This window comes from Mirounga leonina, unplaced genomic scaffold (genome assembly GCF_011800145.1).
Source record: "Mirounga leonina isolate KUSES-001 unplaced genomic scaffold, KU_Mleo_1.0 Mir_104, whole genome shotgun sequence".
NCBI lineage: Eukaryota > Metazoa > Chordata > Mammalia > Carnivora > Phocidae > Mirounga > Mirounga leonina.
The window spans coordinates 3,548,176-3,571,169 of NW_023270231.1; the positions used below are offsets into that span (position 1 = coordinate 3,548,176).

Consider the following 22,994-nt stretch of genomic DNA (forward strand, 5'->3'; position numbering starts at 1 on the left):
TCTGCGGGCAGCTCGGGCGCTGGGCCCCCGACCCAGGGAGTTGCCCGAGACGCCGGGTGACTCCTCCCCGGGGACCGTCCCCGTCTGGGGCGCGTCATTCTCTCCACCCCTGGGGCCGACCCCGGCAGCTTCTCGCACGCCGGCCACGCCGGGACGGGTTTCGGCCACCTGCCCCAGAGCCGGGGAGCCCCGGGCGCCAGCCGCCCGCGCGTCGGTCCGTCGGTCGGTGCGCGCAGGGCCCATGGAGCTGCCCGCCAGCAACGCCAGCTGCCAGAACGGTGCGTGCGGGCCCGAGGAGCCCCGGGTGCGCCGCGCGCTTCGCGCCTTCCCTTCCCCGCCGCTCCTTTCCCTCGCGTCTGCTCCTGCGGGGGCCCAAACCGGGGAGGGCAGGGTCAGCGCGGCTTGTGGTCAGGCCCGTCTTGGCGCGGGGTGGGGGGGTGGGGGGAAGCAGGCTTCTGGCTGACTTCCCCACCTTTGAGGCTGGGGAGCTGAGAGGGCGATTGGGAGGGAAGGGGACGCGTGGGGAGGGCGGGGGCAGAGGGGGGCATAATTAACTGGAGCTGGTCAGCCCGAGGTGGGGGTTTTCACGGTAGTTTATGTATCGTTGCTTCAGATTCGCGCACCTGCCCAGGTCTGGTTGTCTCCCTGGGGCCCACCAAAGACAAGGGAGAGGGGCGCAGACACTCACCACCTCCAAACCCACCCGCACCCTGTAGGTGGGAAAGAACAACCCAGGGAGGGATAAGGAAAGACCCTGAGCTTAAGTTGAGTTCTTACCAGGAACCGGGTGGTAGACTAAGCCCTTTACCTGCATTATCTCATTTAACCCTGAACCCTAGAGGGCAGATAGGTATTATTACCTTGCTGTCTCCTTTCTGAAGAGAAAGAAACGGAGGCTCTGAAAAGCCTGATAATTTGCTCAAGCTACTGCAGTGGGGGGAGTGGAATATAAAATTAGAGCTCTTGGATTCTCAAACATGTACTCATACTACTGTACGCCTTTCTTGGTATGTCTGCATGTTCCTACCTCCTCTTGCAATGGCAGCCTGTCGGATAGCCCTGTTTCTCTAACTTCTTTTTCCCAGTGAAGTGTTCAAAGCCAGCTCTGTGGGTGTTGGCTGGCTTTGGTCTCCTGGCCAACAATGCAGTCCATTTTCAGCCTCACCTTCCCCTGGGGAAGAATACGTTCCCTGGTCCTAGCATATTCTGGAAAAGAAGAGGGAATCACCGGGCCCAACACACATTTGTCTAATGAGCATCCTCCTCAGAACTGGACTTTCTTTGGCCATCAGCCCTCTCTCTTTTTCTTTCTGTCCTCATGGGAAAACTTAATTCAGTGGAGGCTACTGCGCCCCTGGGTGCTTCAGGCCTCCCCAAAACAGGCAAGCTCACCCTTTGGCCCCACCTCCTGGAGATGCACCTTTGGGAGGGCAGGGGAAGGGGGTAGGAATGGGATTGGCCTTCTTCTTGGGAGTCACCTTCCTTGGCCCATGTCCTGGCTCTGGCTCATTTCCTGTGTTCAGGGAACTCCCCAGACTTGACGGTCTGACCTGAGGAACAGGAGTGAGAGGTCAGACCAAATCTGAGTAGGGATGGAGATGCCTTCTTGTCTCACCTTCTCTTGATTGTGAGACAGGTGTCAGGAAGAGAGATCTCCCATGGCCAAAGACACATGGATGTCCCCTGGTGGGTTCCAGGCCCAGCTCTGCCACTAGGTTTTTGTGAGACTCAAGCAAGTCCTTCCCCTTCTCAGGGCGTCAGTTTTCCTGGCTGCAGGTAAGAGGGTTAGGCTGTCTTCCCAGGGCTCTCCCAGCACCATTCTGTGCTTCTGTGCCATGGAAGAAAGGTCAATGTTGCCCTTACTTTATTCCACCCAGATGCCACTCTCTGATCCAGACACACTGATGCCAGAGCTGCCGGACCATTAGGGCGCGCTCAGTACAGCCTGGAGTTCTCACTGCTCTGAGAAGTGCCACCCAGGCTTACATCCTTGGCACAGTTTTGAAATTCCAGTTTGAAAAAGACCTTCTACCACCAGAGGTCACGAACTCAGATGCCTACAGGGGCTGAGCACATAACCAAAATGACTGAAGGGAAGCAGATAGGGACACTGGGGCATTGCAAAGGACATGTCCCTTTGTGGGGGCAGCCACTCTCATCTGCAGTCAGTGGTCAGCTCTGGAAAGGTGTGCTCGATGAGGTAAACAGAGGCAGCTCAAAAGCTGAATTTTCATGGGAAATCGGATTTTAAAATGTTGGTAATGAATTCATAGTTTAAAACAACCCTCAGGAGGCCAAATGGAACCCCAGCCTGCCCTTGCTGCCTGCCCTGTGGGGTGTAGGTGACAGTTAAGTGCATGGCTTTGGCATCACATGGGCTTCAGGAACAATTTGGCTTCACTGTGTACCACCAGTGTCGTCTTACTCAGCTTACCAAACTTATCAGGGCCCCAGTTTCTTCCGCTAAAACCGGGACATGATCACTGTGCCATTTCCATGATAGGAATGCTCATGCAAAGCCCCAGAGTGGAGGAGCATGCAGTCCTGGCGCTGGGGGATTACTGGCTGTGCTTTACTTGGTTTTACTGAACTTGGGCAGCTTAGGTCTTCTGACGGAGGGTCTGCCCCTCGGGCCCAAGTTTGTCCTATTATCCTTGGCGTTTGTGCCAGAGGGCAAGCAAGGGTTGGCGGGTCTGGGGCATGAGGGCTGACTTGGGCTCTCAGGATCTCTAGGACTTGTAAGGCAAACTAAAGAGACGCTCCATGGGACGGCAGGGACAGCAATCCCTCTGAGGCCTCAAGGAGGCCCCAGCCACTGACCACGGGCATCAGAGGTCTTAGAATAAGGCCCGGGAATGGTCAGTTCTAACCAGTAGGCTGCTTATATTTAATTATCTTCAGGCCTAGAAGGGGCTGTGGGCTCTCTCGCCTCACTCCCTCATGTTAACTCTCAGGAGTCTCCATTGTGGCTAGAGGTGGGGATATGGAAGTAAAGAGGCCTCTTGGAGGGGAGAATCCTTGTGTGATCCTGAGCTGTTGGAGGTCCAGAAGCTGGGAGGGGATGCCTAGGAAGGGTGGGAGTTTGGATTCCGTGATGCTTGAGAGCCTGGAAGACCCTGCTTGGTGAGTGGGGCATTAGTACACCTTAGTGGTCATGTGCTGGAGTTCTGAAGTCAGATAGTCTGTGTTCTTAGGCAAGGTGCCTGACCTCTCATGGCCTCTCTTTCCCATCTATGAAATGGGAACTCAAGGCAGCGCTTATCTGACAGATGGTTATAAAAATTGGATGAGTTCATGCAAATAAAACCCCTAGCTGGGGGTAAGGACTCAGTGAATGTTATTTATTACTGTTAGGTTGAGGCCCATAGTGTGGATGGAGGCCCACTGCAGCTGAACTATGGGGTCTGAACCAGTAGCCAATTCCAGTATTTGAAAGCATGAAGACGTCCCCAGCGTGACTCTCTTATGGTGGTCTTCCCGTCCAGGTTCCCTGATCAGCGTGTACTGCTCCTCCCACCAAGTGGTGTGCCAGATCGTCGGTGACCTCAGCCCCCACGTGCCCAGCAATGTCACCTCTCACGACTGGAAGGAAAGGTTCAGGCAGAACTACAGCTTCTACATTGGTCTGGGCCTGGCCTTCTTGTCTAGTTTCCTCATCGGCAGCAGCGTCATCCTCAAGAAGAAAGGCCTTCAGCGACTGGTGGCCTCTGGGGCCACACGGGCCGGTAGGGTCCTGGCGGGGAGGGTGGGTGTGGGGTGTTAGGCAGCAGAGCCCCCAGCCAGCCCCATGAACCTCCCTTCACAAGGGGGCCCCCGCGGTTGGCGAGCCTAGCCTACATGGTCACAAAAGGCTCATCGTCAACCCTGCTGGGAATCCAATCCACCCGCAGGAGACCTCCCTTTAAAATCCAACATTTCTGGAGAACTTCAAGATATGTTAGTTGGGGTACAGATAAGGAAAAGTCTCAGGGCCAAGAATGAGAAACCCCAGATCTAGTCCAGTTTTATTTCTTACCCGCTCTGTCATCCTGGGCAAGCTGAATGGGAATCAAATACCTCCGTCCAGAGCAGTGTGACACACTACTGTGCCCTCCGGACTCCCAGATAAGGCCCACTCAAGGCCACCAAAGAATTCCTGAGTCTCTGTCCGCAAGGATTTGTTTGCTTGGAAAGAAGGTGTATTTCTATGAACCCACCCTGGAGAAAAGGAATCACGCGTAAAAAAATTCATTCATTGAATTATCCTTCACTGCATACCAGCTGTACCAGGTCCCACGTTGGGCGTGGGGACCCAGTGCCCCGTGGGGCATTGAGCCGCACGGGGGACACAGGCAACTGTTCCACAGTGGTTGGCGTGCTCTTCGTCATGGAGAAAATCCAGGACACTTTGGGGATATTTTGGAGGGCCCAGGCTTGGAAGGTTAGGGGAGGTTTTCTGTAAGAGGTGATCTGGAAGCTGGGACTTGATGAGATGGCCAGGTGAAGGGGAAAAGAGGAGGATGTGGTGTTCCAGGCAGAAAGAACAGCATGTGCAGAGGCTCCGAGGTGAGAGAGCATGAGTGATGTTAGAAGCTGAAAGTAGCTCAGGATGGCTGGAGCATGGGGCTGGGGGTGGGGGTGGGGGGGTAAGAGATGAGGGAAGGGCCAGATCGTGAAGGGTCTTATAAACTGGGTCACAGAGTTTGGGTGCAGTTGTAAGTGACAAACGTTTTAGGCAGGGGAGAGACATAGTTCAATTGACAATTTGAAAAGATTCCTGGTTGCTGGGTGGACAATGGATTAGGGGACAAGCCTGGCACCTAGGAGACCAGTTAGGGGAGAGAGACGGCACAACTTGGACTGGGAGAATTGCGTTGGTAACAGAGACCGTGGCGGAGTCCAGAGATAGCTTTTGAAGTTAGAACTTACTGGGTTTGGTGTTGACTGGCTCCAAGGGGAGGGTAAAACAGAGTCGAGACTGACTCAGCTTTCTGACTTGAGCAACTGGGGAGATGAGGGTGTTGTTTTCTGAGCTGAAGAATGCAGTATGAGCAGGTTTATGGGACTATGATGGTTCAAGTTTGGACATGTTCAATGTAGTGTTCTGCGGGACACTGCTTTGGAAGCAAACTCCTAGGGTTCCAATTCTAGCTCTTCCATTCCTGGTGATGTGATCCTGTGCAAGGGAAGTGTTTTTTTCTGTGCCTCAGTCTCTTCATCTGTAAAATGGGATTCAGAACAGTTCCAACCACTAGGATTCTTGTGAAGATAAGTAGTGTGTTTACAAAGAGGCTTGGCCCAGAGTCAACACGAGGATTGGCGTTACTGGGAGGGCCCGGCAGGCAGTTGGATGCCCAGGTTTAGAGCCAGGTGCTCTCTGAAATGGAGAGCTGTGAGGTGTGGGGAGGAAGTCAGGAGCAATGGTCTTGGCTGCTCTGTCCTGTACTTCTGGACAAGTGTCCGAAAGTCCACCATGTGAACCGAACAAACACAATTCTGGGCATCATAGCATCTCCATTTTAGTGGGAGAAATGTCAGAAAAGAAATACATTAACTCAAATTATAAATAAGTACCATGAAGGAGAAGAGCTGGTGATGAAAGAGAATCCCAACAGGGCAAAAAACAGAGATAAAGGGGTCAGGGAGGGCATCTTAGGGGAAGCAACATTCAAGCAAAGTCCTGAAGAGTGAGTGTAGATATAAGCAAATATCATCAAGAAGACTATCCCTGACACGGAAAAGCAAAGGTCTTCAGGCCAAAAAGAGCTCATCCGTTTGGAGGAACTAGAAGAAAGCCTGAGTGGCAAGATAATGGTAAGAAGAGTGGTAAGAGATGCTTTTGGAGATGTGAACATGGTCAAACTATGAACTGGCTTGTTTAGGATTTTGGTCTTTTATAGAGTATTTGGAAGCCATTGGCCTGTTACAAGCTGAGGAGTGACAGTCTGCTTTATAGTCTTAAAGACCATCAGCTACTGTGAGGGAATGGGTTTGAAGGGATGGTGAGAGTGGCACCAGATGAACCTGGGGAGGCTGTTGCCTCACCCCAGGCCAGAGGGGTTAGTGCCTTGGAGTCAGGTGGGGCGGACACATGTGAGATGCTCTTTGGAGAGGGAAACAGCGGGATGGATGGAACACAGAAGGTGAAGGAGTGGGAGAGTCAAGGGTGATTTCCTGGGTTCTGGCTTAAGCAACTAGGTACATGGAGGTACCACTTACTGAATTTCCTTTGGTGGGTGGGTGGCATTTAAAATCAAGAGTTCTATTTAGGACAGTGTTTGGGATGCCTGTGAGAGATCCAAGAGATGTCAAGTAAGCAATTGGACATTCATCTAGGCTCAGAAGGAAGGCTCAGTGCACATATATGAAATAAGGACACCAGTGTAAAGATGGTATGTGAAACTTTGGGAATGGATAAAGTCGCCCAGGAGGGGACCCAGAGGCACGCCCAGAGGACTAACCACAGGGAACATATATTGAACCCTTCAAGACTGGGGAGTGAAGGTAGAGATGGGAAAGGTGCCTGAGAAAGCATGGCCAAGCTCTAACTTTTTGTCCATTCCTTTCTGCAGTGGATGGAGGGTATGGCTACCTGAAGAATGCCATGTGGTGGGCTGGATTTCTCACCAGTAAGTGGGCTCTTTCCTAACAACACTGACCCATTGATGGCAGAAGCAGAGATGAAAAGAGGGGTGAATGGGGCCATTTCTGTCTTCATTGTGCAAAGTGTGACTCTCAATGGGAAAACCTTGGCAATCTTTGCAGGAAGAACATCTTCCCTGTATTTCAGATTACATTCTCCACCCAAAGTCAGTCCATCCATGAAACGTGTATCCCCAGAGAGGCTTGTAGAGAGCTGCTAATGTTAGAGGTGTCATTTCTCAACTTCCCTTGAAACAGAGAGAGTTATCACTGCCGGTTGGAGTCTCTTGGGGCTCCTCAGCCAGGTTTTCCATTCCAGAGGCAGTGTGTTGGCTCACTTAGAGCATGGCTGGTCTGCCACTTAAAGTTTGCCCAGATTTGCACATTCACACGTTTCCCCTGCTTTCCATCACCCTCGCTGGCTTTCAAACCTTAATTCTTTCGAATGGAAGATTACCCAGCTTTCCATTTATAAATCAGGTTTTGATCCCAGTCTTAGCCAGGGCTACCACATTCATCCTCTCCTTTCAAAGGGCAGACCCAGGTCATTCTTTACCAGCAGAGACAGAAAATGCACTTGCAGGAGTCTGCAAACTAGAAACTCAAATGTGGAGAATTAGGCCCTGTGAGGACGTCAGACTTTCTAATCACCTGCCCACAGTTCCTCTGGGAGAGATGGCTCCACGACCAAGTGGTACCTGGAGAATCAGTAACTAAATGTTTCTTTTTTTGGAAATTAACACTTTCTAGAATGCATCTTAAGATACAGACCAAACATGAACAGTCCCTGAGGTACACTTACCGGTGGCATGGACTAGAAGCCAAGATGCCGAAGGAACAGGAAGGCGTCCTTCCACAAACATGTCATGTGACCTTGGACTCTGGGCCTGGCTTGCCCATCTTTAAAATGGAAGGATTTGATCAGGAGAGTCTGGGCCTGACCGTCCAATCAGATTCGCTAGGGGGAAAGCGTAAGGACCAAGCCTTTAGGGAATGTGGGCCCGAGATTCTGTGAATGGCTGATCACTAAATGAAGCTGTCTCTACCCAGGTTAGTGTGGGCTGGAGACGGTGCGTCGAAGCCACACGAGCCTGTTTTCTCCCTTCGTTTCTTAGTGGCTGCTGGAGAAGTTGCCAACTTCGGGGCCTACGCATTTGCCCCTGCGACAGTCGTCACGCCTCTGGGAGCGCTGAGTGTCCTCATAAGGTTATTGTCACCTCTCTTGCTGTCTCTGCCTCCTTCCTATTTTCAGTTTGTTGATGTCTGGAACTGTGAGTGGGGTCACCTGCCACTTGCAGTCAGGGACCTGGGTCGGTCCCAGCTCCCAGAAAGGGGCACTATGCTGGCTGGAGCTCCCGAGCCCTGGATTGTTTGCTGCCTCTTGTCCTAGCATCCCCTCCCACGACTGGCCAGTAGAGGGACAGGCCAAGCCCAGACCAGTTGGAAGGGCTTCCAGGGCCACCAAGCTGAATGTCTCACGTCAACGTTTTGGTGTGTCAGTAGGCGCGGCGTGCAAGTTGAAAAGCATGAGCTCCAACCTTAAGCTCTGCCGCTTAGTAACGACATTACCATGGACCAGTCACTTAGCTGCCCCAAGCCTCAGGTTCCCCATCTGCTCAATGGGGATGCGAATAATCCCTACCTGAAGGCATTTCTTCCAGGGCTACGTGGGCTTCCCACTGCCACATTCTTCTTGAACTATAAACATAGTTCCTCCGTGGGGGTCTTGGAGCCCAATTTGACGCTGGCTGTGATCATTGGCGTAACCCGGGAGTCTTGGCAAATCCCAGCGAACCACACCCCGCACCCACAGTTGCCTCTGTTTTGTTTTACGCTCTTGATGGCAATTTTGTAACATTTACCCAGTCGAAAATAAACAGAGGCATGCCTCACATGACACAGCGGGCTGATGTAGCTGAGATAGCACTACGGCATATCTGACGATGTGCAAATGCCCACTCCCAGGAAGTTAGGAGGGGTGGGGAGTCCTCCACTGTGTGACCTCTGCCTATGCCAATGCCCCCGACTCTCTTGAATGCAGATGTTTTGGGTGGTTTTAGAGGAGCGATGGAAGACATTCAGAGGAGCTCAGACATCAATCCCCTGTCTCTTGATACCTTAAACCGGAATTTTGGGGAGTAATTCAGTCCTAGATCAGCCAACTGCTTTTTACCGTAAGCTCAGGTTACCTTCATAAAGAAACGGAAACCTGCCCTGTGATCACACCTGTCTTGCCCAATTTCCTTCCCTTCTTCCCTCACCTCTGCCACCTCATCTGAGGAGGTGAGGGGAATGAAAATCATATCACCAAGGAATAGCAGGAAACTGGAAGCGTTTTGCCCAGGAAAGAGAAAACTCAGGGAAGTCACTGGGATTCTCCTTAATGAGGTGTGGAAGAAAACGCATAGGTTTTATAATTAGACGGAAATTCAGCTAAAATCCTGGCCCTGCTACTTACCAGTTGTATGACCTTGCCAAGTTATTTTAACTTCTACGAGATTGTTTTCTCATCTATAAAATGGAGATAGTATATTTTACTTCTCAAAGAGTTGTGACATGTTAATGAGGTATAGTAAGTAGAAAATTCCTAGCCTAATACCTAGTCCATAATATAAGCCCAAAACATAGTGCCTGTAATTGTCATCGTGGTTGTTTATATTGGCATATACAAATGGAACAAGGAATAGCTCTGTATGACTCAAGGAATAGAAATAGGACAATGAGTAGAAATTACCATATTTTTGGTAATTAGAATGAACCTACGATAGATTCATTTACTTTGTGAAGGGGTCAGTTGCTTGCATCAGAGGTATACAAGCCAAGCCTGAAAGCAGTCTGTTGGTAATGTTAAGGGAAGATGTGCTCTTTGGGTAGGAAGTTAGACAAGAATGCCCTGAAGGGCTTTTCCGACTCTTCTGTTTGGGGATCCCTTTAGTCCTTGAAGTGAAAGAAATCCACAGGTATGTCGATTCCTCCAGCACACACTGTAACACTCCCATAAATTTCTATTTCAAACGTTTTGGGGGAAGAGTAGTGAGTCCTGATCTGTTCTTCTCCACGAATGCTTGCTCAGCCCCCATTTTCCTTCAGAATGCTGGGACAGGCCTGGCTGCTAAACCGTCTCTCCCATGTCCTCGTGCAGTGCCATCCTGTCCTCATACTTCCTGGGAGAGAATCTGAATCTGCTGGGGAAGCTGGGCTGTGTGATCTGTGTGGCCGGCAGCACAGTGATGGTGATACACGCCCCCGAGGAAGAGAAGGTCTCCACCGTCGTTGAGATGGCTGCCAAAATGAAAGACACAGGTAGGCTCCCCCCACCCCGTGAGCAGGAAGACACTGGGGAATGAACCCCAGGAAGGTCTAACTGGGGGCTGACCATGCCAGGTGCTGCCACCTGGAGGTGAAGGAAGCGAAAGAAGGAAAGTTGGGGGGCTGGTCCTAGGGTTAGCTCACGGGCTTCCCAGGCTGATGCGTGTTGATGTTATTTATCACGTGTTTATTATGTGCCAGGCACAGTTCTAAATATGTTCTATGCATTATCCTGGTCTGTTCAGGCTGCTATAACAGAATACCACAGACTGGGTGGCTTATAAACTGCAGAAATGTATTTCTTACAGTTCTGGAGGCTGGGAAGTCCAAGATCAAGGCTCTGGTAGATTTGGTTCATAAACGGCCAACTTCTCTCTGTGTCCTCACCTCACATGGTGGAAGGGGTGAGGGAGCTCTCTGGGGTCTCTTCTACAGGAACACTAATCCCATTCATGAGGGTGCCACCCTCGTGACCTAATCACCTTCCAAAGGCCTCATGTCCAAATACCATCACATGGGGATTAACGGGGGTTGGGGGGACGACACAGTCTTGTAGCATGCATTATCTCATTTAATACCGCAAAAAAAAGATCTAGGAGGAAGGTCCTATTATTAGGCCTGTTTTACAAATAAGGAAATGGAGGTCTTGTGGTTAATTAATAACCTGCCCCAATTATTAAGAAGTTGCGACGTGAGCCTGGAACCCATGTCTGCCTGACTTTAGAGCCCATGTCCTTACTGCTATATCCCATGACCGTGGTTAGAGGGCTCTAAAAACTAACTGCATCCTCTGCAGCTCAGATTATCCATCTCCCACCCCTTCTGAAGGGTACATCGTGTTTGCTGTGCTTCTGCTGGTGTTCTGCCTCATCCTCATCTTCGTCATCGCGCCACGCTACGGACAAAGGAATATCCTCGTTTACATCGTCATCTGCTCGCTGATCGGGGCCTTCTCCGTGTCCGCCGTCAAGGGCCTGGGCATCACCATTAAGAACTTCTTCCAGGGACTGCCAGTTGTGCGGCATCCCCTCCCCTACATCCTGTCCCTCATCCTGGCACTTTCTCTCAGCACTCAGGTCAACTTCCTGAACAGGGCACTAGACATTTTTAATACCTCCCTGGTGTTCCCCATCTATTACGTGTTCTTCACCACGGTGGTGGTTACCTCCTCCACTATCCTCTTCAAGGAATGGTACAGCATGTCTGCAGTGGACATTGTGGGCACCCTCTCTGGCTTTGTCACCATCATTCTGGGTGTGTTCATGCTTCATGCTTTCAAAGACCTGGACATCAGCCACACCAGCTTGCCCCACATGCACAAAAACCCAACCCCCTCTCCCACCCCTGAGCCCACTGTCATTAGACTAGAAGACAAGAATGTCCTTGTGGATAACATAGAACTCTCCAGCACCCCATCACCAGAAGAGAAGCCCAAAGTATTTATAATCCACTCTTAAAGCTTGGAATCCATGAGTGAGAAGATGAGCTCTACGGTACAGCCTGACCTCTCCATTTCAGAGGCACCTGGTTATCTTCACCAGCCCTGTTACCAATGGGCTCTCTTTTCTTGAGATGTTCATCTATACCTCATCACTGTTTCTAGAAGGAAAGTCCCTACCCAGTGAGTGGCGGTGGCAGAACTTCGTGGAAACAGCCTCAGTGACCGAATACATTGGTGCCAGCAGGTCCCCTGGACCTCCCTTCCCACTTGTTTCCTCAGTGCCATTGCTGTGTTGGTGAGAAGAAGAGAGAATTTGACCCGCTGAATGTAGCACAGGCCAAGACCTTCCCTGAGATGCTGGTTGTCGGGAAATCCTTAGCACTGGTTCTCCTGAGACTGAATCCCATTCCTCGGCCCAAGGATGAAGTGCAGCGGGTTCTTAGAGGCCCAGACAGCAATTCATCATGCCCCGCCTCCCCCCGCCCCCATCCAGAGCTGACAACTAATGTGACACGTCCTGCTGCTTTTGCCACTTGGTCTTTGGAGACAAAAGCATGACCTCAGCTGACCTTCTTACTGTGAAAACCATCTGATGTCTCAAGGAACATTTCCACCAACCCCATTCCCCGAGCACTCCAGCCTGGAGGTCAGCATCTTATTTTCCATCCACTCTGCCCCAATCCCTGCCCCTTCCATCTCTCTTTCTGGCCAAAGGAGTTGTCACTGAGACATTCGGGCAATTACCTTAGAACTCAAAACAAAATGACAAGAACAACAACAAAAGATCCTCCACAGCCAAGCTCTGCTGGTGCAACCCAGTGTTTCATTTTGCCTCGCTCTGGAAAGAGAACAGCATTTGCACTGCTCTTAAAAGTAGTCTGGCTGTCAAGATAGAATTTGGCAGAACGCACTTTCCTTTTCCTCAAGGAGTCAACCAAAATATGATTTGGGGAGATGGGGAGAAGGAGGAGCAATGTTGGGATTTGGCAGAAAGCAGCCATAGGCCCTCTAGAAACCTGGCGCTAACTTTTGTGTTTACTCTGGTGCCCAACCAAGAACCCAGGTGGAAGGGGCTCCGGGTAATTTCTGGGATGTAGCCTTAGAGGCCTGAGCAGTGGGATCAGCTTTGAACTTTAGTGGCCAATGGGGCGCAGGCTTGGCATGGGGTGCATTCTGGCTGTTGATCAGATCGCCCCCAAGCACCCAATCCCACTGATGAGCTCCCCGCCCCGGGAAGCAGCAGGTCATGACTGTTCCACCACCATCTACTCTGGGGACTGCCTTTGGTCCCCTCACATTTGACCAGAAGCTTTCAAAACACAAGAGCAGCTAGAGAGAGAGAATTTCCTTCTTGTCTTCTTTCTAGCTCCAAGAGTATGGGCGTTGGTTGAAGGACCACTGAAAGGGAAGTAAGAGAGCCAGTATATCTGTAAAGAGGGAAGGCTTGGTCCTCAGCCCCCAGGTGGGCACAGAGCCTCCCCTGTATAACCCTATACCTGTGTCCTGTGTTACCAGTGGGCTCTAAGCACATGCCCTAAGCACAGCCAAACCCGGGCAGGACTCTTGCTGGCCCTGAAGCTCCAAAGGCTTGGCTGACCCACAGACTGGCTTCCTGCACCTCCAGCCTCAAAACCCCGGGTTTTAATGAATGTGGATTTCTGTCTGTAACTAAAATCAATGCAACATGTTGGATCTTGAGAATGGCAGTCATCTAAGGGCCCTGAGAGTGTGGTCTACAGGGTCAAGAATAAAGACCTCTGAGTATGTTTACTTGATATTTGTGTCTTGGCCTTCTTTGAACACGGAACAATTAAGCTGGTTTGTCTGGTGCTGAGGGGCTGGTGCTCAATCTCTGGAGGGTTGTGGCTGCCAAGTAAGTCCCTCCGGTGGCTTTCGTAGCCACACACCCTCACTGCAGTGGGAAAGGCCGTTTTGGGAATAGTCCGTTGAAGATATTCATCCCTTGTTAATGCCTGAGCCCTTACTGGGAACCAGGCACAGTACTAAGAGCTTCATGTGAATTCTTTAAGTCCTCACAAATCCCCAAGGTAGATATATTTTTTTATCCCCATTTTATGTATGAGGAAAGGGTCTCAGGGAGGTTAAGTAATCGCCCAAGGTCAAACAGCCAGAAGAATCTAAGCCTAGAGTCTTAACCACCAGGCAGTGTCTCTCTCCAAAGGTTGCCAAACGAAGGTTGGCATTACTTTGTACTTTTCTTTTCTTGTCATCTGCGCTGTTTCCCCTGTCTGGACTGAAGCCCCATCGGAGTTGGTCTTAATTTGCTGCTTATTCTCAATGCCTAACACATAGTCGGTACTCATAAAAACATTTACTGAATGAAGAAACAATACTGTTCCAATAGTCCTTCTTTGCCCAGACTCTCTTGGGGGCCAGCTCTGGATTCAGAGCAGATCTTAATGAACCCCTGGCATGTCCAGCAGAGCAACTCTAAAACTGTCGCAGTCAGCAGTTTCTGAGCCCTTGGCCTGTGCCGGGCACAGGTGGGTGCTATCATGTGGAGCACTTCCCTGATGATCACAACACTTTTAAGGGAGGTGTTATTCCCCAGGTATAGTGAAAAGAGCCTCAGGGTTCTGGAACTCATCCACTCTCATGCATCTAGTAAGCGGCAGAGCTGGGACGTGGACCCAGGTCTGTCCATCCAGGCTTTATGCATTATGTTGCTGACCAATCTAGGACTAGCGGCTGGTTTAGATGATGGTGCTAAGCAGGGAGGGGTGTTGGGTAAGGGGCTGATTTCATGAGCAGGCATTGTAGTAAAGCATTTGTGTTTGATGCCTTTGAAATCCTTAGGCAATCTCAAAACCCTGAGAAGTTAGAAAAATAGAATCAGATACCAAAGACCTCCCAGGGCTTTTGTGAAGATTCAATGAGATCATTCACATAAAGAATGTAGGCTACAAAGCCAGCATATGTTAAATACTCAGTAAATGTTACCTCCTCTCATGGTTATTATGATTCTCTCTTAGAGAACCTTAGAATTGAGGTGGGAGTCAAATGAGACAATAAGGGTGAGGTCCTTTTGCAACTCAGAGGCACCAATGGATGTGAGCTGTTATCACGCAGGGCTCTGGAGTCCGAAAGCCTACCCAACACCAGCCTTGGCTCGGCACCTGCCCACCCAGCCCAACAGACCTTGCGCAAGTCTCTCCCCACTTTGAAGTGCATCTTACCTAGCAATAGGATGAGGAGGCGAACACAGGATCTCGGTTGTCTCCTAAACACATTAGTGTAGCAGGAAAGAAACATAGCAGAGAATCCCAGGATCATTCCTGCCTTTAGTGACCCAAGACCTAAGATCCAGGCTGAGCAGTGGGAGAATAAAGCAAACGAATAAAGAATTGCCAAACCAGACAACTTTCAAATGACAATTTATTTTAATTAAATACAAACAAGGAAAAAAGGCACCATGGCCCATTCAAGTATTTTGCATAGATGTACAATTATTGTAAACAATTAATAGGTGGACAAGAGAGAAGAGGAACTGTTTTCCGTGAACGATCGCCAAATAAAAAGAAAATTCACATTGCCCTAGATCCCAGACACATACATACACACACAGTGGATGGTGTGAGAGGGTGCACAGAAGGGTGACTTTGGGGACACTGGCTTGGATTCTGTAGAACCCCTCTTAGCAAGCTTCCCTAGGGATGGGGCACCTTTCCAGTTGGCATTCCCTTGGGTGTCCAGCAGAGCTGTTACATGCATATTTAACACAATCATGACTTTTGAACTGGTCCCCAATGTAAAATATGCAAGTCTTCCATACCCTTTGCCAAATAAGAATAAATTTGGACATAGGCAAGGGGAGGTTTTATTCAAAAGGATTATTGCAAGAGACAGCAAGGGGCTACTGCAGTATGGAGAAGGGGCTTCCCCAATCCTGTAAGATCTGCAAGCATCTCAGAGCTGAGGCAGAAAAGGGCCTTTATAGGGAGAAGTCAACAAGGCTAAAAAGAACGGATGGCAAGCAGGTAGTTACAACTTGGAGCCAGGCACCTGGGATAAAACTCCCACTGAGACAGGGAGACAGAAGTGTTAGCTCCCTTGGGGTTTACATTTCAGAGATGGCTACCCGGTTCTTAAGAAAAACATTTCCAGGGTTGTCAAACCGGCAGATTTATATCCAGCTCCATCTGAACAAAGGGCTGGTTAACTCCTCCAAGCTTTAGTTGGGCTCCTCTCCTCCATCCGACTCTGAACTTGGACCCACACTCAGCCTGAGCCAGCATACAGCCCCCCCGCCCCCCACAGCAGCCCCCTCCCTGGGAGGCTGAGCGCAAGGACGCCCTAACTGTGGTTCTCTCTAGCCAAGTCCCCTCCGTCGATGCTTCTTTCTGAGCTTTGAGATGCTCGCGGACCTTGCAGGAGCTCACCTGAGCATCCTCCCTACTGCTAGAGCCCCTGCCCGGACTACAAATTCCCTTTCCCCACCTTGCAGTAATCCTTTCCAATAAAGTCCCTCTTAAGGCCATATTTGCTTTTATTTGTCACCTCAAAGCAGCACTTGGGCACAGGAGGGAAAAGGGAGCACTCAGGGGCCACTCTTGCTCCCGGGCAGGCTCCCCAGCCTGCCAGAATGGCGACTCCTGGTCCCTGAACACGGCCAGAAGTGAAAGCATAAATAGAACGGGCTGCCAAAAGTCTCCATCAAATTTTAAAAATTCGACCTTCTTCCAGTTCACAGTACAATTTTATGGGATGGAGGTGGTATTAAAATAACAGAAGACAAAAACGGAAAAACAAGAAAATACAGCCCTGGGCTCTTTCCGGTATGTGTGCAGGGAGGGCAGATTTCCGGTTCGAAAGGCTCATGCAGCCCCAATGGCTGTGGCATTTTCACTTCAGAGCCTTCGATCTCCTCATGTCTGGGAGAAACGCTGGACATACCACAGAACAGTCTGTGAGGCATGCAGGTGGGTATAAGAGTGATTTTTTTTTTTTTTTTTTTGCCAGGGCGTTTTCACCTTTAGTTTTCTGGGACCCAACCTTGAGGCCTGGGGTAGTTTGGGGCAACACAACTACATGGAAGGCTGCCCCCTGACCTAATCAGGCAGCAAGGAAGGTGGAAACTGGCTATGGGGATCAACCAGGGCCCACGTCTGGGAGACAGAGGCATGAATATCAGACTACCTGAGGGAAAAGGGCCTCATTTTCCTGAGATCTTCCTAAATCCACCCCATGTGTGCCCCCAGGTGCATATGCCAAATCTCCCACTTGTCTAAAACCCGAGAACATCTATTGAGCACCTGTTGTATGTAGAGAACTGCAAGGGGGCCCTGGGTTGGTGGTTGGGAGGGAAAGCTCAAGCTTCTTCCTTGCATTGAGGTTTTCAAGAGTGAACAACGGCTCACTGCAGGAGGTGGGGACAGCACAGCACCCTTCTGGGGGTGGGAGACCATCACCAGAGAACATCTCCAGTGACAAGTCGTCCACTTTAGCAGAGCACCACGTAGCCTTCCTTCCCTGCTCCAGGGTGGGGGTGGGGGGGGTAGTACCCACTGGACTGGCATTTCCCCAGCTGCTCCAAGTTCTTCCTGTGAAGGTCAGATAAGGGCAGTGACCAGAAGAAAGAACACAAGGAAGTGGATGATAAAAAGCCTGGTGTTCCCAGCTCAGACTCTGTTCCGTCAAGGCCGTTGACCGTTGCTTCTCTACAGATCTCTAGAGACAGGTCAGCTCTCCGCTCAGAGGGCAATGATCGTGCCTCAAATCAGTGACCCGACCTAGGGACACGCTGGGGTGCTGCCCCCTTTGCTGCCATCCCTGAGGACCTACCTTAGATTTCCATCAGGGAGTAGAGGGTAAGACCCTCGCCCTGCCAAGGTCATAAAACACAATGGCAGATAAAGCTTCGATGCTCTCGAAGCACTCTTGGGAACCACCCAGGAAATCCAGTGGCTGACCCCTGAAGCAGGATCCTCACTTGTAGGTCATAAGCACCAGGTTTCCAAGAGGCTGGAACTGCTGAAGACCCACTCACGCAGCACCACACATTAGGTAGGTCTGAGCGGAGAAGAAGAAATTTCTGAAGGAGAAATCAAAAGTGCTGAGCACTTGGAAAGAGAAGAAAATAAAAGGCAACCAAGAATGATTCCAAGTTGAGAGCCGCAACCTTTGGCATTGGCTCAGAGGAGGCCCAAGCCTGGTGCTCCCTCTGCTGTCTACACTGCCCACAAATAGTACCTGTCAGAGTCAGGGGGACCCGTGCGAATAAGGGGGGGGGGGCGCTTACGGGAGGCGGGGAGGGGACTTCTCTTGGTCACGTGTGGTCACAGGCCCAGGAGTGGCAACCTCAACCAAGCCCTGGGCAGGACCACAGTGGAGGCTGGTTTGACCCCTCTCAAACTCAGAGCTAAAAGGGATGAGTAAGCATCTGGCCTCTGTCTAGCTTGGGACCATCAAGGAAGACAGAAGCAATGGAAAGCTCTGATGCATACCCTCTACCATAGGATGTGGATGGATGGCTTCTCCAAGCTAAGTACTGGGCTGAAGGGCTGAACAGGACCTTTCCCAGCTGGGCTTATCAGCTCAGACAACCCAGATCAGCCCCACTGGCACCTCTGAGGTGACGGGCCAGCTGAAGGGAGGTTGGAGAAGAAGCCGCCATTCATCCTCTTCCGTGCTCTCTCCTCCCTTCCCCGGGGCAGTATATTGCACAAAACAACACTTTGATGCCATTGGATAGTAGTCTCTCTGGGCCTCCCAGGAAGCCAAGGAGGCACTGAGTCAAGAAGGAGATTTTCAGAGATGCAGTGGTTCTAGGAGGAGGGAAAGAGGGGAGGAAGGAAGGACTTGGAGGTGGCCAGACATGCTTGTTCCAGACTCCATGGCCACAGATCCTCTGGGGGATTCAGAGTCCTCAAGGAAAGGCAGAAGCCCCTTTAGAGGGGTCTAGGTCTTCGAGCCAATCATCCCCCCAGCCCTCTGTGATCTGTGTTCAGGAAACTGTGGAAAGAAAGAGAAGAGAGCAAGAGAGAGATCAGCTAAATGCTGACCGGTGGAGTCAACGGGAGCTGTCTTCTTGCTTTTGACAGGTCAGAAGGATAAACAGACCGTCGGCTAAGAACAATTTCCCACAGAATTCTGTCACCATGTCTGTGCATCCAGACTATCAACCCTCCAGTGAGAGGCCAGGTGGGGCCCCCAACCCAAGCTGCAGTTCAGCCCACAGATTTCCCAGGCCTGGTGGGAACCGAGGGCAGTCAGCCAGCTTCCTCACCTCCTCCCTTCTGCCTTGACTCCCGGACTGGCAGCCTGAGAACGTCAGCCCCAGGGAAGAGGTAAGAAGAGGGGCCATTTGTAAATAGCCTCCCGAAGGCCAGCAGTTTATAGAAACTAACTGCCTTGACCTTCACGGCAGCCTGATGGGGCAATCCAGAGGAAAGAAAGCAAGACTCGAGAGTGATCTGCTCAGAGTCATTGAGTGGGTGAGTTGTAGATCCATGTTGGAAGCCACCATCGTTCAGGCTCCTAGCATCACCTTTCATAGGAAATGAAAAAACTCCAACTTTAACTTAAGGGATTCTCACGCAGGCACCAAGAAACACTAAGTTTTTGTCCTTGGCTTTTGTTCTGGAAATTCACACCCCTGCCAAAAGAAGCATGAATTGGTCTGCTTTCTCAACCACATTCTTGCCTCCTGGAGCCCTGTGGCCCCGGCTTATATCTTGAGGGCTCCCAAGGACTCACCTTTGGGACAGGTGCTGCCAGAGGCCGGGGCTGAAGACGGGCCTCTTAAGTGGCAGTGGGCTGCAGGATGGAAGCGCCACCTGGCCTGGGGAGGCTCTTGCGGCCTGGCACTGGGTTAGCTGGGAGTGCCTTCTGTGGCGGCCGCGGCCTGGAGAAATCCTGGGGAGAAAGCCACAAGCCTCACTCAAAGGCCGGAGGGGCCTGTTTGAAAGAAAACGCTCCCAACATATTACCGATCCAAATCAGAGGAGAAAAGGGATGTACTGTATGGTCCTATCTAAAAACGAATTGTGTGCGTATGTGTCTACATGCTCAGGAAAAAGCCTTTTTGGAGAGCAAGTTGGCAGTATCTGTTAAAATGAGAAATGGTCATTCTCCAATCTGATCATTCCGCTTCCTACCATTTGCATAGGTGCACAAAAACAAAATTGCAAGCACGTTGCTTGCAACACTGTTTGTGATAGCAAAGGCAATTACAAACAGCCAAAATGTCCATCAATAGACAAGTTAGTGAAGTTATATAGTGACAAATGAAGTGGTAGTTAAAAAGAATAAAGTAGGGCATACAAGCTGAGGTGGAATGATGATCGAGAGTCATTGCAAGCTGACATACAGGTTTATGTAAAATAAGTCACCACCTGCCTCCCCTATTGTCCCCACCAATGTAAATGTAAATACACAGAAGGAAGTCAGAAAGGATACAGACCAAACTGATAACAGAGGTTAGGGATGGGGTGCGAGTGGGGAGGGGGTTATCCAGGGGAACATTCAATTATTTTTAACATGAGCACATATGTGTATTACTTGAGTAAATAAAAAAAATTTTTTTTAAAAGAAGAAACCACATTTGCCATGTTGGTTTTCTGTGGGTAGTGCAATTAATGGGATTCTTCACTTTGTGCTTTTATATTTGTCTTGTTACCTTCTCAATAAGATCTTCCCTGACCACCTTACTTAAAATTACAACACCCCCCACTCTGGCATTCAGCATTCCCAGACCCTTTTATCCCAATCTACTTTTTTTTTTGAGGGGGGTTTTATATCACTTTCCCTCCTCCAAAATACCATACAACTTACTTATTTCTTCTTTTCTGCCTCTCCACCCCCAATGAGACCAGAAGCAGGGGCAGAGGTCCTTGTCTGTTTGGTTCACTGATAGAGCTTAAGCTTCCAAGACAGTACCTAGTACACAGTAAGCACTCAACACATTTAGTTGAGTAAGTAAATCTCTGAGGGGCACCTGGCTGGCACGGTTAGTTAAACATCTGCCTTCGGCTCAATCATGATCCCCGGGGTCCTGGGATGGAGCCCCGCATCGGGCTCCCTCTCTCTCTGCCCCTCCCACAGCTTGTGCACTGTCTCTCTTCTCTCTCTCATGAATAAAAAATCTTAAAAAAATAAATTTCTGAGCTAGTCAAAATCCTTCAAATATGTATTTCTTCTGTGATCAAAAAAAAAAATTTTTTTTTTTTCTTTACAGGGCAAAGAATGGGCCATGGCACCACCACTCACAGATCTCCAAGACTGTGAGGCATGAGCCAGAAGCCAATTCCAGGCACTGGGAGTCCCAGTGCCCGAAGACCTTGATGTTCCCCTTCCTGAGGTCACTAGCAGGCCTAACAATGGCCAAAAGGCAAAGCACAGGGAGAGGGCAGGAGCTAATCAGAGAAGCGGGATTTGGGGAAAGAAGCTTCTCACCCATGAGAAAACTGAAAGCAGAAACTAAAGCTCAAAGAACCGAAGAATAGCAGATTCTTGTGCCCAAAAAGCCGTGCTCTCCACCTCCATGCCCTCCCCCAAGGACAGTGCAATCGCCCACCCTTGCAGCCCAGACAGCGGCCACATGGCGGTGGCTGCTGGAGGCCAGGACAGAGACCTTCTTGGGGGAGGCAATAGCTGGGAGCAGACGTCAGGGAGCTGTGGGGAAGTGCTGTGCTCCCGAGCTGTTTGCTGTGCAAAACGAGCAACCGGGGGGCAGGGCGGGTATCTGGGCAGGAGCCTTATGGGCATGGCCACACCGCCCCCCACAGCAGCATCCTGCCACGGGCCACGTTGCAGGGGCCTCAGCCAGCACAGTTTTCCAGAGGAGCAACAGTCCTGAGGCGCTCCGGCCCACTCGGGGGGCGGCACCGCCATCAGCCGAGCTGCACGGACCAGACACAGGGGGCATTGGCAATTACTCCCCGAGTCCCATCCATTTTCTCTCCTACGCATCTCCCATCAGCTTCAATCCATCACTCCTGCTACCCCTGCTCCAGGCTCCCGTCGTCTGTCCTCTGGGAAGCATGTCAGCCTTCTGACTAGGACGTCCACGCACCCAGTCTCAGCCCCTCGGACCAGTGACTCACACCGCGGCTGGAATGCCCTTCCATTTTTTTAAACCAGTGTTTTAAAGTTGAAGTATCATATGCATATAAAAGTGTGAATCATGAATATACAACTAGATGAATAATCACGAAGTGAACACACCTATGTACCTATGAACACACCCTACCCAGGGCACGAAAGAAGATGAACGGCCCCAGAAGCATCTGGGGGTCCCTCCCAGCCACTACACTCAGCTCCCGCCTAAAAGGTAGCCCAAAGAGCAATCCTCATAAATGGCAAAGTGGATCATGTCACCATGCCCCACCACTACCCCCTTCCCAAGGAATTCTCCAGCCTCATCTCAGCTCCTCGGGCCCCAGGGAGCTCCCTATCAGCAGGTCCTTGGACCAGTTAAACTCTCTCCTCTCCTGCCCCTCACAGCCAGCTAACTCCTACTCATCCCTCAGCTCTCAGCTTAAATGCCACCTCCTCGGGGAAGCCTTCCTAGATTTCCCAGAGCAGCTCAAGTCCCCCTGTAACTCTCTTTCTGAGAACCCTGGACGTCTCCTTCACAGCACTGATCCCTGGTGTAACTACACATATTGGGGTCTCTCGCCCAGTGGCATGTGAGCCTGTGATGCAGAGCCAGGGTCTGCTTTGCTCACCACTGCCCAGTAGGGAGTAGAAGCTCCTACATGTCTGTAGAGAATAGAAGAGGGAGGTTACAAACTGCGCCACCACTTCCCCAGGGTGGTCCCATCACCAAGCTAGCAAGCGGTGGAGCTGAGATCTGGACCATGAATGCCCCCAAGACAGGGTGGTGTCTCATTCAGCTCGGGAGACCCCAGGAGTTGGCACACAGGGTGGTAAAGAGTTTGGAGTCAGACCTGGGTTGAAATTCTAGCTCTTCCGACTCCTATGTTGCAGCCCTAAGTCCCCAGACCTCAGAATGTGACTGTATTTGGAGACAGGGACTTTAATGAGGCAATTATGTTAAAATGAAGCCATGAAGGCAGGCCTTCATCCAGCCCGACTGGTGTCATGAGAAGAGGAAATCTGGACACAGAGACATCGAGGCACAAAGGAAGGACTGACAGAAGACACGGGAGAAAGTGGCCACCTGTGAGCCAGAAGAAACCAACTCTACCGACAGCCCGATCTTGGCTTTCTAGCCTCCAGAACTGTGGGAAGATAGCCTTCTGCAGTTTAAGCTTCTGGTCAGGGGGTCAGTGGGACTCAATTAGGGCCTCCCGAACTGACAGGTGCACTCTCTGCCTCCTCTCCTCAGTTCTGCCGTCTTGCTCTTCTCCCTTCCCCCTCTCCTCTCTCGCTACCAGCCCTTCCCCCCCTTTTCTGCATGGCCAGTTTCCATCCCACCCCTGCCTCAGATGAGAAAAATGGGAGCACGGCAGCTTCACATCGCTGGAGAACCAAACCTGATGCTCTCGTCTCTGCCCAACCATGACACTACCCCATGTCCCAGGGACCCTCCCAGAGCTGGGGCCAACCTTATGGGGTCAGCCGGGACCCCAGAGGAGCCCCTGACCATGCCTAAGGAAAGCAATCCTAGGAGGAAAATAAGCAAGTCGTCTGCCCCACT

At 50.8% G+C, this 22,994-nt stretch overlaps 2 protein-coding genes across 3 annotated transcripts in view; one reads left to right on the forward strand and one right to left on the reverse strand.

Moving 5' to 3' along the window:
* Positions 1–226: 226 nt before the first annotated feature.
* Positions 227–11,387, forward strand: NIPAL4 (NIPA like domain containing 4). Of its 2 annotated transcripts, XM_035012343.1 has the most exons (6): positions 227–278; positions 3,486–3,725; positions 6,552–6,608; positions 7,737–7,827; positions 9,764–9,924; positions 10,759–11,387. In XM_035012343.1, exons 1-6 carry the CDS (start codon positions 242–244, stop codon positions 11,385–11,387), a joined length of 1,215 nt encoding a protein of 404 aa, XP_034868234.1. In that variant the 5' UTR covers positions 227–241. The 2 variants fall into 2 exon arrangements, with proteins under 2 accessions (XP_034868234.1, XP_034868243.1); XM_035012352.1 differs by lacking the exon at positions 6,552–6,608.
* A 3,362-nt stretch (positions 11,388–14,749) lies between these two features.
* The window catches only part of ADAM19 (ADAM metallopeptidase domain 19), a 79,379-nt gene continuing 71,134 nt past the window's right edge, over positions 14,750–22,994 (reverse strand). Inside the window, exons 22-23 of the mRNA XM_035013210.1 lie at positions 19,088–19,246; positions 14,750–18,343 (exon numbers count right to left, since the gene is read on the reverse strand). Coding sequence (XP_034869101.1) covers positions 19,133–19,246 — 114 coding nt within the window. The 3' untranslated portion in view covers positions 14,750–18,343; positions 19,088–19,132. The remainder of the gene's footprint in view (positions 18,344–19,087; positions 19,247–22,994) is intronic.

Coding starts and splice junctions, on each gene's coding strand:
- NIPAL4 (XM_035012343.1), top strand. CDS start 242: ATGGAGCTGCCCGCCAGCAACGCCAGCTGCCAGAACG. Junction 6,609..7,736: donor GTGGGCTGGATTTCTCACCA/GTAAGTGGGCTC, acceptor TTCGTTTCTTAG/TGGCTGCTGGAGAAGTTGCC. Junction 9,925..10,758: donor TGCCAAAATGAAAGACACAG/GTAGGCTCCCCC, acceptor CCCCTTCTGAAG/GGTACATCGTGTTTGCTGTG.